The following is a 20,231-nucleotide window of genomic DNA, read 5'->3' as shown; positions in this document are numbered from 1 at the left end:
TAGTACCGATCACGTTGTATAGGGCAGGCACCTTTTCTGATTTTTACATACAAGAGAAAAAAATCAAGTTGTTTCACAACACTTTTTCTGTTGACATTGACGATGTTGAATCTAATTTACAGATTAGATTAGTCCTCCTGGTACAATCTTAAATCGTGGTTTATAGGTCTATCAGGCTTGTGGCATGGCGTATTTTCGTTTCGGATAAACGGCAGCACTGCTTCCGCATACTGTGTTGTGGATTGGCTAGTCGACGGCGAAGGGCCAATTCGTGGTTGCTGTCTGACGTTTGCGCGCTGTCTCATACTCTCATTGGTGACGAGTATTTCGGCCAATCGTTGGAATAATCTCCGGACCAATATCCCGCTGTCCAATGTAAGTTCGCACTAAACTTTGTATGCTTGTCAAAATGCGCGCGCTAACCCGCCACGGGACTCCCGGACTCTTCGTTTTGTGCTTTGACCCCGGCAGGGGAGCCCGGGACCCAAACCCTACGACGACATTGTCAGCCATCGCTTGTACCGACGAGTTTGTTACGGGAAACCCGGAGCCGTCGTCTTGTCTCGCTTCCGGTTGCGCATCACTCCTCCACAATCCACCACCACCTTAACCCGTCAGAATTTAAAATTTTTTTTGTCTGATAAATTTTTGTATTACGTATTCCCGTTACTATGCTGATTGATATGAGCCCGATAACGACTGTACCGTTTTCAGTGGAATCCATCAGTCATGGACCAACAGATCGGCTCAGACGGACACATGACCGTCGTCCAAGCGATCCCGACGTCCAACAATCAAGTGCAAGTCGTCCAGGCTGGCCAGGTGATACAGAGCGCTAACGGTCAGCAGATCGTCGTGCATGCCGTGCCTCAGAATGCTGGTCAGTCTGTACACTTGGGTTCGCCGGGCAACCAACAGTTGCAGCTGCTCCAACTGCCTGTACAAGTATACACATATTGTCTTTTGCACCTCTTATGCGCTTTTGCAGTGTTAATATTTATCTTTATAATGGTCCTTAATTTAGCAGCAGGCGCAAGCACAGTTAATTCAGACACCCGATGGACAAACGTTTATTTACCAGCCCGTACAAGTCGACAATGGTCAATCAATTGCCCAACAACAAACCCAACCAACATGTATGTTTCACTTTGTGTTTATTATTTTTATACTTATAAGTAACAATAATTGTAATTATTACTTACCATATTTTCAGTAATAAGCATAAATGGAAATATCATGCAGTTATCCAGTCCACCGTCTGGTGGTTCTCCAACTGTCACTCAAACAGCTACTACTGTAGCACAAGGAGTTCCTCAAAATCAACAGAACATTGTTATGGTAATATATTGATACTCATAGATTTAATTTAATCAAACATTTTTATGTTCTATGGCCCATTAAGAACCTATGTTACTTTTACTAAAATGCTTTTCCATCTTTGCTGTTTTTTATTCTCATTCCTTGAAACTATTGAAACTACACTTATTCAGATTTTTATTTATTCAACATTGATTTGGCCCACCTCTTTACTTTTCTCCATTTGTTTCCCCTGTCATGTCTATTTTGAAGGTGTCACTGGAGACCAGTCCATTAGAGTATTTTTTTTCATTAAGCATGTAATTATATTACGCTCATTGAAGACTATCTTATTTTTTTTTCTTGTTTTTACCATTTTCCAACTTTGATCCATATATTATTATTTTCAATACCTAATTTCCTGTTCAAGATACTTAGTCAGCCACCTGTTGAAAAGTATGATATTCAACAACTAATCTGGGTTTAGCGTCTGGTTCCAACATTATTCTGTCCTCAAAAATACACTACTGCAAGCATTTAGTCAAACTCAAAGTATTAAATGGGCCAAATATATTGAACAGTATACATTTTATACAAACTTTTAATTTTACTCATTATTTACAATAATATACAATACTTATTCAATTGCAGTTTATTGAAAGATAAAAAAGAAGTCACATATTATGCATATCATGCATTGTTTGGAGACAAAGCATTGCATATATACATTTTCTATTTCATATATATAATTTTTTTCTTTTTACAATTTTCTTATTATCAACTCAAATATATCAACTTTCCTCCTTTTACTTTAACTCATATTTAATACCAAATACAGCACAGAGCCCAACACTCGTTATAAAAAAACATTAAACTGCAATAATAATAAAAATTGATTCAATATTATATACCTGCTATAATATTACAGTGGACTGGCGCCGTTAGAAAAACCCGTCGATTACAAGTTCGAAAGTGTTATTATTATTATGGTAAAAGTCAATTGTTAACTCTTATCTGACCATCGAGTAACTGCTGAGTTCAATGTAAGTCAGATAAGTGTGATAAACGAGTTTCTATTATTGGTTAGTGTTAATATATACATATGACTATTATAAGTAGTTATGAATAACACCAAAAGAAAAAAGAAATTAATTAATATTCAATAAATTAAAAACAATGAAAACTAATTTTCTAAACATTAATTACCTTGGCCTAGGCTGTAGGTTGGAGACCCTGTAATATACTACTGTATACCTGTTTAAAATCAATGAGACACATACTAACTTAGTAACTTCTCTTCCATATAAATGACATCTGTCTGATTAGAAAGATATTATGGTCTATTAAGTTAATCAAATTAAATTATATATTTTATTGTAGATGGTGCCAAATGGAAATGCCTCCAATAATACTCAATTTCAGAGAGTACCCACAACAGCAGAGTTCCTTGAAGAAGAGCCTTTGTACGTAAATGCTAAACAGTACAAAAGAATACTGAAAAGAAGGCAAGCACGAGCAAAATTAGAGGCAGAAGGGAAGATACCAAAAACTCGACAAGTAAGCTACATATTTTTAAAACATCAAAAAAATATTAAATGTAATCAAACATTTTTCTTTTAGAAATATCTGTATGAATCACGCCACAAACATGCCATGAATCGTATACGAGGAGAAGGAGGCCGTTTCCATTCAGGATCACTGAAGAGAATGAGTATGGCAAGTAGTAAAAATATGCAAAATGATGACTGTAACATTCGAATGGACAATCATAGTTATCATGTAACTATTAAACGCCAAATTGATGATGATCAAAATTTGCAATCACATAATGGATTAGTTTATAGCATAAGTGGCTAATAAAAAACCGATTTTCTCAATTGAACTAAGAGTAATGTGTTAACTGTTAAATTTAAAGTGTTTTTTAATTAACTTAATTACTTGTAACTTTTGTAAGACTACATTTATTATTTACTTTTTTTCTTTTAGTATATTTTGTTGAACACTGTAGTCACCTCACTTAAGTACCTTTATGAGATAATCATTATTTTTTTTTTTTTTAATTGAATAATTAAGTTTCCAACCTTTTATATCTAAGTAGATTTTTTTTTTTAAAAATGTACATATTATTTATAAATAATTAAATAAATAAAATAATTTTTTTTTTTTTATGATTAAAACATCTTATTGAACAAATTAGTATATGGACAGTATAACACTGTGTATTCCTACATGAATCCGACAAATGCGACAAAAAACAAAACAGTTTGTATTTCGTCGCATCGTATTGCGACGGAACAGTATGATCAGAATAGAAATCGTCGGATTTACGTAGGACATGGCGTAATGATAGATAAGTTAAAAAAAAGCGGGTAAGTGGAAGTTGCTCTGTTGTACAGTAGGTTATAAGTGTTACTGTAATGGATGCTGTTAAATTTGAATTCAGTGATATAAAATCATTGTATACGAAAAACGATTCGAAGTGAAGACTATCTAATCACCCTATAATATTACTAAGTATATTTGATGATATTGTTGTGATTAAGGTAATTTATTTTACTATTAGGCATTAATACAAAAGTAGATTAGATTAAAAAATGTCATTGTGAGTATAAAACATAATAGTATCCTCTAAAGGCTCTGTCAAACAGAAATCGTTATTACAAATTACAAAATCACGCGACATACTAACGCTTTCTGCATAATTTTGTAATTTGTTACAATGTCGCGTTATTCACACATGCGAAAGCACCATGCCGACGAGCCATTTACAGCTTTAATGAGTTTTGTTTGACAAAGCCTTTAAAGTTTCATATACTCAGTGTTAGTTAGGTTAGGTTACTATAACGAAATAACTTGCAGTAATTTTATTATATTTTATTTAAATTTACGCAATTGTAAAAAAAGTAATTTCTATAAATAACGTGTTATTTTCCACATTATTAAAATGAGTTATGAATGTAGAGTGTATGACAACAACTAGGGGCTAGGATATTTGAAAAAATTAAAAATCAATAACTTCAATTTATTTACGATTCCAAAAGTTTTAGATAATAATATTAAAGATTCAAGGAATCAAAACTCATACAATTCATGTAATTGTTAATAGTATACCTACTACTCATTAGTCTTTATGGACAGATTTTGTAATTAATTTTTAAAAAAATAACATTATTTGTAATGCCCCAAATTTTGAATATAAAAATAACGTAACATACTAATGTGTTAAAAATAATGTTGGGTAATGCAAATGTAATTTTAATAAAAATATTTAATGTAATGAGTCAAGTAGTTTTATTACTTTTCAAAAGTAGTTTACCGAACACTGCATGTACTCGAATAATATTTTTAAATTAGAACAAAATAACTAAAACCGTTATTTTTGGTTTCAGTATGTAATTTCATCCAAATTTAAATTTAAAATGTCTAAAAATTAACTGTTTTTATATTTTTTGGTTACAGTATGAACTATTTTTCAAAATCTTTGTTATAAATTTTCAGTTCTTAGTTATGAAAGTTGAAAATTTTATAATTTTTTAATCACAATAATTGATCATTTTTGAGATTTTTATAAAAATTTGAACATTAAAAACTGGTAAAAAAAAATCATGACTGGATTTTTAAAATTTATAGAATAAAAAGCTAAAAAAATTTTAAATGTTATTTTGTATAGAAAATTAAAAAATTAACATTCAATGAAAATTTAAAGTACCTATGGTTATTAATAAATTAGTTTTTGAATAACAACAAAATAAGAAAACTATTCTATACTCTATTCCAATTAATAAGATGAGGTTTCGGCGGCCTAGTTGTGCGCATGGGCATGTTTGTTCTGTGGTAGCGTATGACACACCGCCATAGTGGGGACGACGGCTGACCGTCGCAAAACGAAAACGGGTCGCTGCCGAAACCTGATCTTATTTAGAATAAATTAAGAATTTATTAATTTGCAAGTGAATATCCTATGTCTAGCATCCGAAGAAGCATGTAAAAATTTAACCGACTCCGCTTAACATTTTTTTTTTTTTTTTTGACTATAGGAAAACTTAGGAGAATCATATTATTTCCTAAATTTTCAAAGATTAGATATAGTTGAAAAGATTTTTATGAATTTCTGAATCGAAATAATTTGCTGATTTTGGTGGATTTTGTCAATATTTTAACTTCAGATGCTCATAAATAATTATTAAGGATTTATGGTCTTTTTTTTTTAATTTTTACTAACATCAACATGAACGTTTTATTACATTTATTACATTGTGCTTCTTAATCACTAAATTACGCATATCATTAAATGTTCATAGAGAAATGTGATATAGGCCAAATTCGACAAACAACTCGTCCATGTATTAATCCTTTAGGTACAGGACCGAAATCCCAAGAATCTGTTGAATTTGTATGATTGTCGCCTTCCAACCATACAGAGCCTCTAGGTACCTATACAACAATTAATGATTAAAAAAAAGTTGATAATGAAGTTGGTTTAAATTCAAAACTTAAAGTATGTATACTGTTCGATCGTTCTATATTTGGACATAGGCCACCAAAAAAGTGGATGAATTCCAACTTCACATGGATCAATGATGCCCAGTGTTTATCCCAAAGAAAAATCATAACCAGTATACAGAAAATGAATATGGAAATTAGGAAGTTTGAAATGGATAGTAAATTGTTAGAAGCAAAATAATAAGTTGGGTAACAGCTGCCTGCTAGGGTTGGGCCAAAATTAAAAATATCTATATTATCAATATTGATGAAATTTAAAATATATATGAACCAATGTACAATGTACAAAATGGTCAAAGACCACTAAAATTAAAATGATTTAACACAATACCAGTACAATTTTCTATAATCCTACCACTTGATAATTTATTCCTCTTCTAACCATTTGGCCATCAACAGCTTTCACTCTCTTCATAATGAATTTGTTATATTCTTCAGGAGACTTAGCAATAATTACATCTCCTTTATCTACATTTTTGATCATCTTTGAGAAACGTTGAATAATTACCAAATCACCAGAGTGGATAGATGGCTCCATGGAATCCCCTGAACACTAATATTTCCCAGTAAAAATGTATCGAGTTCGGTTAAGATTTTATTTTCACAACAAAAGAAAATACTTACTAAGAATATATCTGCTACATATTCTGTTACACAATGAGCAACACAAAAATATTTAAAAGATGTAAAAACAAAACTCCCTACTTTTTTAAACATTGGTTATTTATTGAAAGTATAAAACTATGAAAATATACTTATACAAATGTAAATAATACATTTGTTAATTATATGATGATACTATAATAGAATCATGTTAAAATATGTCAATAACCATAACGGCATAACATTAAAAATAGTAAATTGGTTGCATAAACTCAAAACAAATATTTTAAAATAAATGTCTTGTAAATTAAACAATTAAACTTACAGATTAATTAGAATATTTTAATATCATAAATCATAATTAATACTCTCAACTTTCATAATAACCATTCTTTAATCTATGATAATAACAAATATTGTAGCCAATGTAGGCAAATACTAAAATAATATACTAAATAATATTATAATAAAATAAATAAATAATAATATTATAAGGTATTCGTATTTTTGATAATAATGTTAAGGGCCAGTTGTTGTACCGTCTACGGTTAAACTACGATTAAGCTTAATCAGCTGATAACAGATATTTAACCGGGCAAATTCGGCCGATTAAACTCCGGTTAACTTTAATCAGAGATGGTACAACTGGCCCTAACAAATTCAGCCGGTACCATAATAAATATCTATGGGCCGGTACCACTATAGCACTATCTTAAACCGTGCCGGTACCACCACAGATATATATCATAAACATTTATATTATTTATTATAATATATTATTCATTTAATATATACAGTTGTCCCAGAAGTCCCGTATCACCCTTAGTATCTCCGTGGAAAATCAATATATTTAAATGCAATTTTTTTACAGTAATAAGTATGGAAATTCTGATTGGATAACATAATATTAGTTTTTTTTTTCAAAAATTCAAAAAAATTTTTTTCAGGAAAATAAATTTATTAAATTTCCAAGATAGCCATTTTGTTGATCATATTTTTTAAAACAATTCATAAAAAAAAAATATTAAAATTTAATGAAAACCGCCCAAGTTAGGGCTAATTATTATTTTTAATTTTAGCAGAAAAATCAGCGTGATTGTAATAATGAACATGTGAACCGTATTTTGCTAATGCTGTATGCATAGGTAACGTAACTATTATTCTTAGAAATTCACAATAATAATTAGCTCTAACTTGGGCGATTTTCATTAAATTTTAATATTTTATAATAACCACGATTTAAGATAGTATGGTGGCCCAACGAGCTATGATAAGACGGCGTTGGATTTAAATCGGACCTCGGGCACTAGCGCTTCTAGTGGACTATTTCATAATATGATCATTATACAGAGTCTTCCAAATTTCGGTCTTTTGCATAGACATAATAGTATAATACCTTTGACCTCTCTCTCTCTAAGCGCTGTCAATTACTTGTTTATAGGTCTATATGCTCAGTGGAGTCAATTTAAGGAGCGTCTGAAACGTTCATCAGGTACTTCTCCCGTAATGTCATGACTACTACCGGTGCAATTATTTTATGTTTCATATTATTATGGAATATCAGTCCACAACTATATGCTGCGGTTTTTTATGTTCCTCATGCGTGCACTCAGCCATTTTCTTGCGCTCAGTGACAAGCACAGATAATATATATGATATATATTTGTGGTGACAAGTACCCCATGAACTCCACTGTCATGAAGAGCTCGTGTGATTATCACTGCACTGAGTGCAAGAAACTGGCAGAGTATATTAAGGTCTATGAAATTTCACTACTATGATTCAAAAGCATCATCAGAGTATCAAGTATAGACCTGAGCTACAGCCCCCCCCCCAAATTTCAAACGTTATTTACGCTTAGGTGTACCTATTATATAGGTTTAGCCATTGGTTATGAATACTAGTATTTATAATTAACGGTATTGCCTAAACATTGATTTCAAATTTTAAAATTATATACCTTTAAAATAATACTATTAATACTTAATATATAGTTATTATTCAATTAGCCTGCTGGGAGGAGCTTAACTTTAATTAGAGGATGCTTAACATCCCCAGGCGGCAAGCACCTCCCTAGTAACACCAATGAAATAAAGCTATGCTTGTATAAAATGTGAAAACATTTTAAGACATTTTATTACAGCCATAAGTTTATTATTATTATAATATAATAATTAAGGTACAAATTATTTTTGAGCAAAACAGAAAGAAAATAACAAATTACATAAAATAATATTTATTACACAATAAAAATAAATAAAAAAACAAGGATATAATAAAATTAGGGATGACATAGACTAGTTTAATTTTCTAATAGTTAATAGGTAACACAATCAAACATAGGTACTCCGTTGTTAACTTAAATACAGCACTATAAATACGCAACAAACAAACAAATCATTTACATTTAACAGCATTAGAGTTATAGTAGTTATAATAGAATTTCACTACATTGCTAATAAATAATAATAACTATCTAATTAGAGCTTTTTTTATTTTAATTCATTTTAGAAACATATATATTAAATTTTAATTTATTTTTACTTTAAAATCCATATAATTTGATGAGTTAAATATCAATTTTTAAAATAACTTATGATGATATAAACTTACATTGATCATAGTTTTATTAATACAGTGAATTGTCCACTTTTTTTACTCAAAATAAAATCCATATTTTTTTATAATATTGTAATTGATGAAATATAAATATTATAATGCTATGGAATTACGAATAAATATTAATTTGATAAGCTAAATCTATTTTATTAATATTGGTTGTACATTATATTGATTTATATTTAGTAAATCTAACATTATCAAATTCAAACTAAAATATAAAACATATAGAAAAAGATAATTTAATTTAACATATTATTATAAATAATTTTGTTGTTACATATTTTTCATTTTTTACTTATAAAAAAAAATAATGTCAGAAAATTTTCATATTCAGTACAAATTAAATCAACGACACCTGAACCCTAATCATAAACAATAACAAATAATACTTTAAAAAAAAACACTAAACAGTCATATAAATAATTATAATCTAAACATAAATTGTATTCAAAATAATAATAATGTTGTATTATACTCCAGCCCACGAGAGAGTATTACCGTCGCCCGACGAAAACTTGTCCGATTCCACGCATTCCCCACTACTCGGCATTGCCGATAGCTGTTCGGTAACGGTTGGCTACGCTCAACGCTATAAAGTGTATAGCGGTCGTGGAAATAGTGGGGGAAATAGGGCCTCGAAACGGTCTCTGCTGTCAGTATGCATGCGCAAAACGGTAATACTCTCTCGTGGGCCGGACTATAGTCTTCTTTTAATATTTTAAAATTATAAGATCTTGAAATCTAGTGATACTAATATAATAAAAATACCAACATAAAATTATGTCTTATTCTATAGACTATAAGTAGTAGGAAGTGATATAATACTAGTAAATATGATACTTATGTAGGTATGTAGGTAACTAAGAAAGACAAAACAATAAAACAAAATACAATTTAAAAAAATATTATTGTTAATTACATGACAAAAAAAAAAAAAATCACTACACATACTAAAATAAAGAATTTGACATTGTTTTCATTACTGTCCCAAACAATACAATCAATATGTTTTAAAAAGTATAATATTATTTACATGGTGATTAGTCAATATATGATTTGATTTATAATGAAGATATCAATGGTTGTTGGCCGAAAATAAAAAAAGTTGATTGTGTTTATAATAATATATTAGTTTATGATAATTTATATTCTCATACTTAACTGAAAAAAATATGTTTTAGTATTTTTTTGTGATGACAAAAATTTAAATCAATGCTTGTATTTTAAAATAATATTTCAAGTTAGAAAATTGTCTATGGTTTATCACAACCTCAGTTTAATTCATTTTTATTAAAATAAATTAATAGTAATGACTAATAATTATTATAAATAAAAATGCTTTCCATTGTAACTTGTAAAATATTATTTCCCATTGTAAAATTTTGATTTTTTTTCATATTGGGAAATTAAAATTACATAATTGAGTAGCTGAGATTCAGATTATTGTTGGTGTTTTGAGATTTATCATATTGCTTACTTTAATGTTTTTTTTTATATACCTAAACTTAATTTATTAGTTTAGTTAAATAAAACATATTTCAATCATGAATTGTGTTAAATTTGATCACGCTTTAAATCTACTTGTAAATAAAAAATAAAAAATACCCGGGAATTTGAATAAAACAGAAATATGCCTAAGATAGAATTCTTCTTTAGCCCTAGTGTTATAATAACATTAAAAGTAGCACCTAGGTTTATTCTGCAAAAGAATAACAAACATTATTTAAATTTGTGCAGTAAATAATGTTATGGAGATATTGAAATAAGACTTTTATTGTTATACAACAAAAAATGTTTTATGAATTTAGTTTAGTTATTTTTCACCGGAAAACTGATTTACTACTTTGGTCCCATGCGATTACGTTTTAGACACATTTCATTTAAACAACAAACAAATCATGGATCACATTTTACTGAATTCTATACTGATCTACTAATACCGTGGTTCTCAACCAGTATTTCACAGCACAATAGTGTGTCGTGATCGTAGTAAATGTTGTGTGTAGACCTTTACTTACAATGTAGAAAAACAATGACAACATGGTCTTATTATTTAAAAAAAACATTTCCTAGTCAGTATATAAATTATGTTGTTAGTAATGAATGATTATTACACGCATTGAAACTTAAGCTAAACTATCAAGGTGATAAATATATCATGAATTAGTTGAAATGTTTTCTCATAAAAAATTGTTATGGAAAATATAGTGTATAGTAATAAAATGAATAAATGCAATATTGAAAATGTCCAATTGAAGATAATAATGTCGATGATCTACAAATAATTCAACCACAAACCCTTATATGATTCCATTGTGTTGTGTGGGGGGAAAAACTTTTGAATGTTTGAATGGTCCTAAGTAAATTAAAACAGCACCTAAGTATAAACTATAGTCTTCTTCATCAGAATTATTTTAACTAACAAATCTGTAATCAACGTAAATATTTTGAGAAAAAAGTTACAGGATCCTATTAAGCACAAATTGCTTCTTCTAATGTTGCATGAACTAATTACTTAAAACCATACATATGAAATCCATTTCTGCTAATAGCAGTCTTAAATTTAAATGTCCAGAAATATATAACTTGAAGAATTTTGGATATCAATCAAAGAAGAGTATAAAAAATATCAGAAAAAGCAATTTTTTTAGTTTTGTTGCAATTTTTAATTTAATATGTATGTGAATAGAGTTTTCCTTACTTTCTAACATTAACACCAAAGAAAGAGAAAAACTTCACGCACTAGAATCAGAAATGAGAGTAACGCTGTCATCTATTCATACTTGTAATATTAAAATTAATAAACTAATAAAGCTAAATATCACATTGAATTTTTACTTTTAAAAATATGTTTTAGTTTTTAAACAGTTAAGATTTTTTTTGTTATGTTCCATCAAAATATAATGGAAAATAAAACATGTAGCAAGCCTAAAAATATTAAGAACCGAAGTAATAACTAATAATATATAAAGTGTGAATAACACATCAAGAAAAGTATACTTCATTAGTCATTAGTCATTACTATTACATAAAACTAGTGTCCCAACATCAGATTAAATTCAAAGGCCCTTAAAATAAATTGTCCCTGTTTCATAAAATTCAGCTTAAATTTCAGAGACTTTGAATGCATTCATAATAAATTATGTCACTGATTGTAACATTGTCTACACAATATTTTACATATAAATAGATAAAATTTACAACTTGTTACTTTATTCTCACCAAGATATTCACAACAATCAGTTGAATAAAGATAAGCTATAAAAACTGTAACCCGGATGTCCTCTTGCAGCTAAATATATATACACAACATGGTATGCTCCGGGTATGAAACATATGAAACCAGCAATGAAAAACACTATTGGATGATAATCTGTGTTCGGAGTCAACTGCACAATTATAGCCACTGATAATAATACTGTGAACATATATAATAGATTAGATTTAATAGACAGTTTACTCCATACTTAAAAACAAAACATGAAATCAAAATATTATCGGGATTTGATAGAGTAGTCAGGGATTCAATTCAAGAGTTTGCATATGTTTTTATATTCATAATATAGTTAAAACTTTATATAACTGTTATTTATTTATAAATAATATCACTTTGATATTTCTTATTTGCAGTTGAATTTATAATGTAACATTACACATTTTTATTTATTTATGATTATTTGTACAAAAATATAAATTAATTATAGATATCATATTAAAATATATAAAAAGTTGTTTACATTTTTTGTTAACTAATTGTATTGTTATAATATTGTTGATAAATAAAGTCTATTCGTAACTTACCAATTATAAAGATGATATTTTTACAGTTTATCACTGAGTGGGATAAAAAATACAAACACTATTAAATATGGATTATTTTGCTTCCTACTATCAAAATATTCCCATCCATAACCACCCAACATAATATTTAAATAATTACCAATTCCAATGATGAATAAAATTACAGCAGCTAGTACCACACGCCAATTTTCTCGCACTTGAGGATGGTGCCAACACCAATTCTTTTGGTTAGAATGTGCTGTTGAATTGTATATCAACGAATCGCTGTCTCGAGATAATGTCTAGATGGAAGTATACAGATTTTTAAATGTAAATTATTATAAAAAGAGAGAATAATATGCAATAATCACATCTTCAAATTTTTTTGTTCTTGAAATAGATTCATTTTCAATACCACCATAGTTAGTCAATTTGGTTTGCCCAGGTGATTGTAAAGGTGAATTTCCTAAATTAGACACATACACTTTTATATCATCAATTGGTTCATCTTCAAAAGCATCGTCGATTGAGAATCTTTTACTGTAAGACATAGTTTACGGTTTACTTTTATATTATATTACTTAATATTAAGTTTGATTTAATTTCGCATTTCCGATAGAGTATTGTCGTAATCACTAGTGGACACTGAAGACTCAACACTGGTCACTGAATAACACTTTGAAGGCATTAGTTAAGAAAATTTCAAGTTGTATTAATAATTTATAATAAATTAATAGACAAAAATAAATATAAATTGTTATAACCACGAATTAAAACTTTAATTCGTGATTATAACATTACTTACTCGACAGCACAGGAGTTTAAAATTTGACTTGTGATTGTTTGATTACCGTTATCAATATACATATAATTTTTTGACAAGACTAAAAATGATAACTCAAACAAAAACACCATTCTTTAATCTTTTTACTAATAACTAATAAGTAATAATAATAAAATAACTTCCTATTAACTATTACCTAAGTGTGTTTACCTACATTTTTTTATTTTTTTCGAAAATGTTGTAGTTTTTAATATTTGTGTTTATTTATTTATTATTTTGTGTATTTTTCTTTGTTAGTAATGTGCACCAATCAATTTAATCGTGTGTGTGGTTAAAGTTTGTTTAGGATGAAAGAAAAAATGCCGCCTTTCAAACGTAAGAAAACGACGGGAAAATCTTTTCCTGTCAAAGTGTGTACATTAGATGCTGAATTAGAATTTAATCTAGAGGTAAACTTAACATTTGTAACACCTGAGTGCATACCATAATTTGAACTATCTATAAATATTTGTTTAGTTGAAGGCTACTGGCCGAGATCTTTTCGACCTGGTGTGCCGTACAATTGGATTACGTGAAACCTGGTATTTTGGGTTGCAGTATGAAGATTCTAAAGGATTTATTGCTTGGTTAAAATTAGATAAAAAAGGTATTCCTCAACCTGTTTGATTTTAAATAAAATATTATTAAAAATTATGTTATAGTACAAGATCAAGGAATTCCTCAACAAACAACAATGCCATTTATGTTCCTTGCAAAATTTTATCCTGAAGAAGTAGCTGAAGAGCTGGTTCAAGAAGTTACTCAACACTTATTTTTTTTACAAGTGAATCGTGCCATTTTAGCAATGGATATTTATTGCCCTCCAGAAGCCTCAGTTTTATTAGCGTCATATGCTGTGCAAGCAAAAGTAGAAGACGTTTAAAAATTATATTTTAAGGGTTATATATTTAATTTTTTTACTTGAATCTGTGTAGTATGGTGACTACGATGAAGGAACTTATAAGCCAGGAATGCTTGCCAGTGAAGAATTGTTACCTCAAAGAGTAATTGATCAATATCAAATGACAGCAGAAATGTGGGAAGAGCGAATTAAAGTTTGGTATGCTGACCATCGAGGAATGTCAAGGGATGAGGCTGAAATTGAATATTTGAAAATCGCTCAAGATTTAGATATGTATGGTGTAAATTATTTTCCCATTAGTGTGAGTTAAAATTATCTGTAAAACTATACTAATTTTAACTTTTATTAATATTATAACATTTTGGTTTTCTAAACAATATAGAACAAGAAAGATACAGATTTGTGGTTAGGAGTTACATCTTTAGGACTTAATATTTATGAAAAAGAGAATAAATTAACTCCGAAAACAACATTCCAATGGTCTGAAATCAGACATGTTAGTTTTGATGATAAAAAATTTACTATTAAACCTGTTGATAAGACATCACCAAATTTTGTATTCTTTTCACACAAAGTTCGAATGAATAAATTGGTGAATATTAGATTAAACAACTATCAATGAAGAATTATTTTTATCGCATATGTTTTTTTTTAGATTTTAGACCTATGTATAGGAAATCATGATCTTTTTATGAGAAGACGGAAACCAGATTCAATGGAAGTACAACAAATGAAAACCCAGGCAAAAGAAGAAAAGTCTAGGTAACTATTTTATAGTAACAACCATATTTTGAAATATTTAGTCACAAAACATGTATTTCAATTATTAAAAATTAGACGGCAAATTGAACGTAATAAGTTGGCGCGTGAAAAACAACTAAGAGAAATTGCAGAAAAAGAAAAATCAATTATGGAACAACGATTGTTGCAATACCAAGAAGAAATTCGTTTAGCGAATGAAGCATTAGTTAGTATTTTTAGATTTTACCTCAAAAACATAGTAAAAAACACCAATGTTACTAATACATTTTTCAGAGACGATCTGAAGAAACCGCTGATCTTTTGGCTGAAAAGTCCCGAGTTGCAGAAGAAGAAGCTATGTTGTTAGGTCAAAAAGCAACTGAAGCTGAACATAAAATTACTCAATTTCGTTTGACTGCACTTAAAGTATGACTAGAAAAAATAGAATAGATATAATTTATTTTTATAATAAATTAGTGTATCAGACATTTATTATATATTTTTTTCTATTTTTTATTTATAGACTGAAGAAGAGAAAGTAAGTCTTGAACGAAAAACACGGGAAGCTGAACAATTGACTGCTCGGCTTGTAGATGAATCTGAAAGACGAGCAGCTGAGGCAAACACACTCAAAGAGGAGCTGCTCAGAGCTCGCGTTGCTGAAAAACAAGCAAAAGAAAAATTACTGGAGTTTCTTTCTAGAAATGCGTATGTTAATACTGTACGTAAAAATTGTCTATATTTTCATTTTTTGGTTCCTATTATTATTTTGTAAATTATATATTTGGATTTTTGGTCTAATTTTTAATTTAGAGTGTTTCAAGTTTGTATTCAGTGTCAAGTAGTTCAGCACTAGACCTTCCTGCTGATCTTCATGCGTTGAGATTAAATGCTAATTCACCACAACTTTCTCTTACTCATTCTAATCCACCAGCACTTGTAGATCACAATTTACCAGCATATGACTTTATTGCTGGTAATGATATGGAAGAGCTAACATTAGAAATTGAAAAAGAAAGGTTATATTAACTAAAGACCGTAGCACTAATCAGACAATAATTGTTTTTAAATATTATTATATGTATACAGAATTCAGTATTTAGAAAAAAGCAAACACCTTCAAGATCAATTAAGAGACTTAAAAACGGAAATTGAAGTGCTCAAAGTAGATGAGAAGCAATGTGAATTGGACATGTTGCATGATGAACAAGTGCGACTTGGAGAAAACAAATACTCTACACTAAAAAAAGTAAATATTTTAAATTTTAACATTACTTTTAAAAGTAAGTTTAATTATTCTGGTTTTAAACTTTTCAATTTTTCTAGTATTATAAAAATGTATGTAAAAATTAATATTTTGAATTGAACCTTAAAACTAAATTATATTAATTGTACAGCTAGTTTCAGTTAATAAGGCTTTTTTTTTCCTATATTAAGATTAATTTATCACCTGAACTTAGATGCAACTAAGTATTTTCTTGTTTTAAGATGCATTACAAACAGTTTTTAGCTTTTCTTCTTTGAATAAGATCTTTTTAGAAAATCAATGAATAAAAAATATAAATAGGTTCATTAGAGCTGACAAATATTACTAGATGAAAAAAAAAACAAATGTTTAAAATAACCAAATCATTTGTAAATTTGATGAGAACTAAGAACTTTAAAAGTTAAAGATATTATTTTTTCATTATATTTGGACTTGTATTTTAATTTTTGGAGTATTTGGATTTCTAACATGAGTAGCTGCTGTCAGTTAAATAATATTTTAAATACCACAAATATATTTAAATAAATATTTCAATGTTTCAATACAGAAAACTCTTTATAGGTTGGTTTCATATGTGTGCCATAATCTATACTAAATAGTTTTGTGAAGTTCATAAATTCACTGAGCCTGCCGGCTATTGCCAACACTCAAATTTTTCAGCGGTGAGTGTCAGCTATAGCTGACATTGGGCCAAAATCATTGAAAAATTTAAAATTCAAAAAATATAATATTCAATATATGCCCTATTTGAGTTATTAAAAATACTCTATTTACAATTGAAATATTAAATAATACTATTTCTCAAATAATAAATCTATAACGTTACGACTATGTAAAAATATTTTTTTATGATTTTAATTTAATATTCTGAATTTTTTTCATTCTACCTGGATCAGTATTTAATAATCAGTTAGTTACAACATTTAGTTAAATATTTAATTATTAAGTATTTTATACTGAAAAAATAATTGAGGTATTCACTAGCTAAATTTGAATGTTAAAATTTGACTATTTAACTCTTAAAGTTTCATATCAACTAAATGACGTGTAATTAATAACAAAATTATTACTAACAATTAAGTCACTTTTATTTTTAATTACATTGACTGAATAGAAAAAAATGATCATGAATATTCTTGTTTATTTGCATATAATTAATATAAATTATTAATTAATAATTAACTTTATTAGAATATAATTATTTTTTTTTTTTTTATGATCCAAATTTAGTTTACTTGTTTTGTAAATTTACCAAAAAAATGGTTTCATTAAATAAGATAAATAATAATAAAATAAGACTTGTTTAGGTATTCTCATTGTAATAAATTACATAAGACTCAAAGTTTTGCATTATCATTATAATGACTTACATTTTTAATTACATATGACTTAACGTTTGGTATTGTCATTATGATGACTAGGGCTAAAATATATGCCAAGAATATACCCTAAAAATTAACAAAATATGCTCTAAAAAAAATCTTATTGTAAAAATGATAAATTGATTTTTTTTTTAATGTGTTATACAGTTTATACTATAATTAAAATAATAATTAATAAATATTAACTTAAAAAACAACATTAATCAAATGATAAACATTTAAAATTTTACCCGATGTTATTGCATTTAACAATTAATGATTTGGATAAGTTTTTAAATAGCATTGAGCGTCGATTGTCCGTTAACAAATTTTTGTAGCGTAAAAAAAACTTTCTACATCAACGGATGTAATAGGTGCGTATTTATAATGCAACAAATTGTTGCTTGTCAAATCTTCTGAGATACCTTCTAACGTGGATACATCGCCGAATAATACTTTAGAAATTTTTGTAAGAATATGAAAACCATTATTTTTTTTAAAAACATCTTCACGTTTTTTGTTAACATCAGTACCATTTGTACCATTAACTTCACATAATTTACTTCGCACAGTTTCTATTAATTTAATTGAGTCCGCTAGTAAAACATTCTGGCTTTCTAAAGATGATATGGTATTTGGTAAAAATCCATAGTTTGAGTGAATAAAAATTAAATTTGCTTGAACTTGATCTTTAGAAATTAATTTTTTAACTTTGTACAACTCATGTTGTAAAACTGTAAATCGTTTTTCACAAGTAACCTTTGCCTCACATATTTTACAAAACAATATATTCCCATCCGAAGAAAATATATTTTCTCCAAATTCAGAGATGTAACATTTGATACGACTAGTGTTTGAAACTTTCACTTTCGGCATTTTAAAACGATTGATTTAACCTTGCACGAGTATAAAGAGCCACTGACGACTGTGATAGGTACGATAAAATATAATATTATATTTATCTCTAGGCAATATTGTTACAGGTCTAAAATTAACGCGATTAAAATTAGATTATCTCTTTTCATAAATGAGCTGAAATAGCCATAATAAGGTATTTTAGTGAAACAATTAATATTTTGTAATTTCCGAGTTTTGAAGATCTTAAATTTGCTCCAAAAATATACTAAATGCTAAGATATGCCCTAAAAATGCAAAAATACCATAATATCCATAAATATGCAAAATACAATTTCGTACACAGCATAGTTAGGTTATAAAACAAATTTTATATAAACTAGCCATTTTTTTGACCAACCAATAAAAATATTCAAATGCATACAAGTGTTGGCACTAATGATGACTATCATTTTTAATTACAAAGACTGAGCAAAAACAATTAGTGCAAATTTTCACCTTTGTTTTTTTACATAAAGATTGACTTTATTATATCTATGTATTAATATTTTAAATAATAAATAGGTGAAGTGCGGATCAACCAAGGCTCGAGTAGCATACTTTGAGGAGTTATGACAAATCAAAATCAAAATTATAGTATCTCCAACACAACTATCACGCAATACAAATGTATGTTCAAATACTTGTGCGTATATTCTGTTTTTATTTATAAACGAACAAAATCAATCTTATATAGTGGAAAAACTAATAATTTATACTTTTTAAATAATTTTTTTGTTCATCACCTAACGAACAATGTTAATCAAATAAAAATATATTAGTTTTATTTTACTTATTTTCTTGCACTTAGTTCTCTTTAAGAAACAAAATTGGTACATATGATTGATGTAACATAGATTGAATGACTGAGTTTTTTCCTTTTATTATTAGAACTTATATCTTATTTTACTATTTAAATTTATTAAGATTTTAAACATATTTATAAATCGTTAGTTTTGGAATACCTAATAAGTAATAATATATAAATTATAAAATATAAATATTTACCATAGTTAATAATGTTGTTAAGAATATAAAAAATTGTAAAAGTATTCAAGAATAAAAATAGCTTTTTATGTTTTCTGATAAACTATAAGTAATTAGTAGTATATTCTGAACCTTTTAATCGTCCATGTATGTTTTGTAAATACTATATAAAGTATATATTATAATGCATGTTATATAATATACATAAGAACCAAGTCCAAGTGACATAATATTATGTAGATATATAATAATGCTAAGAATATTTCAGTCTCCAAGTACCTATTCCCAAAAATAAATTTGCTGATTATTTAGAAATATTTTAATTAAAAAAACAATTATTTTGACTAAGGAATTATACAAGCAATGTATTTAAGTATTATATGTAGGGATGTGAGATCAAAAAGACGAAAATGTATCGAATATTTCACTACATCATGATATCAAAACATACCAGTTTAATATATTAACATAAATATGTCGTAAATTTATTTT

The 20,231-nt window shown here is 27.8% G+C and overlaps 4 protein-coding genes across 5 annotated transcripts; 2 read left to right on the top strand and 2 right to left on the bottom strand.

The window, feature by feature from the left end:
- The first annotated feature begins 142 nt into the window (after positions 1–142).
- On the top strand, positions 143–3,461 carry LOC100167894 (nuclear transcription factor Y subunit alpha). Its single transcript, XM_016807890.2, has 6 exons — positions 143–375; positions 715–945; positions 1,025–1,136; positions 1,214–1,338; positions 2,677–2,853; positions 2,917–3,461. The coding sequence occupies exons 2-6, from the start codon at positions 730–732 to the stop codon at positions 3,151–3,153; spliced, it is 867 nt and encodes a 288-aa protein (XP_016663379.1). The 5' UTR covers positions 143–375; positions 715–729; the 3' UTR covers positions 3,154–3,461.
- Positions 3,462–5,479: 2,018 nt separating this feature from the next.
- LOC100169238 (mitochondrial inner membrane protease subunit 1) lies at positions 5,480–6,714 on the bottom strand. 2 transcript variants are annotated; one of them, NM_001293345.1, is given in 3 exon segments: positions 5,480–5,730; positions 6,155–6,352; positions 6,424–6,714. In NM_001293345.1, coding segments are annotated over 3 exon segments (438 nt in total). In that variant the 5' UTR covers positions 6,517–6,714; the 3' UTR covers positions 5,480–5,583.
- Positions 6,715–11,991: 5,277 nt separating this feature from the next.
- Positions 11,992–13,635, bottom strand: LOC100165862 (transmembrane protein 134). The gene is made up of 3 exons (XM_001949166.5): positions 13,176–13,635; positions 12,965–13,106; positions 11,992–12,442 (listed from the first exon to the last, which is right to left on the bottom strand). Exons 1-3 carry the CDS (start codon positions 13,353–13,355, stop codon positions 12,264–12,266), a joined length of 501 nt encoding a protein of 166 aa, XP_001949201.1. The 5' UTR covers positions 13,356–13,635; the 3' UTR covers positions 11,992–12,263.
- An 84-nt stretch (positions 13,636–13,719) lies between these two features.
- On the top strand, positions 13,720–19,852 carry LOC100163826 (merlin). Its single transcript, XM_001949201.2, has 12 exons — positions 13,720–14,037; positions 14,105–14,234; positions 14,290–14,495; positions 14,563–14,790; positions 14,872–15,081; positions 15,145–15,251; positions 15,327–15,456; positions 15,525–15,656; positions 15,754–15,951; positions 16,044–16,249; positions 16,320–16,479; positions 19,278–19,852. Exons 1-12 carry the CDS (start codon positions 13,936–13,938, stop codon positions 19,326–19,328), a joined length of 1,860 nt encoding a protein of 619 aa, XP_001949236.2. The 5' UTR covers positions 13,720–13,935; the 3' UTR covers positions 19,329–19,852.
- Positions 19,853–20,231: the final 379 nt, after the last annotated feature.

This window comes from Acyrthosiphon pisum, chromosome A1 (genome assembly GCF_005508785.2).
Source record: "Acyrthosiphon pisum isolate AL4f chromosome A1, pea_aphid_22Mar2018_4r6ur, whole genome shotgun sequence".
In the NCBI taxonomy this organism is placed as follows: Eukaryota; Metazoa; Arthropoda; class Insecta; order Hemiptera; family Aphididae; genus Acyrthosiphon; species Acyrthosiphon pisum.
Note: the sequence above shows the minus strand (reverse complement) of the source record. Positions and strands in the feature narration are given on the sequence as shown.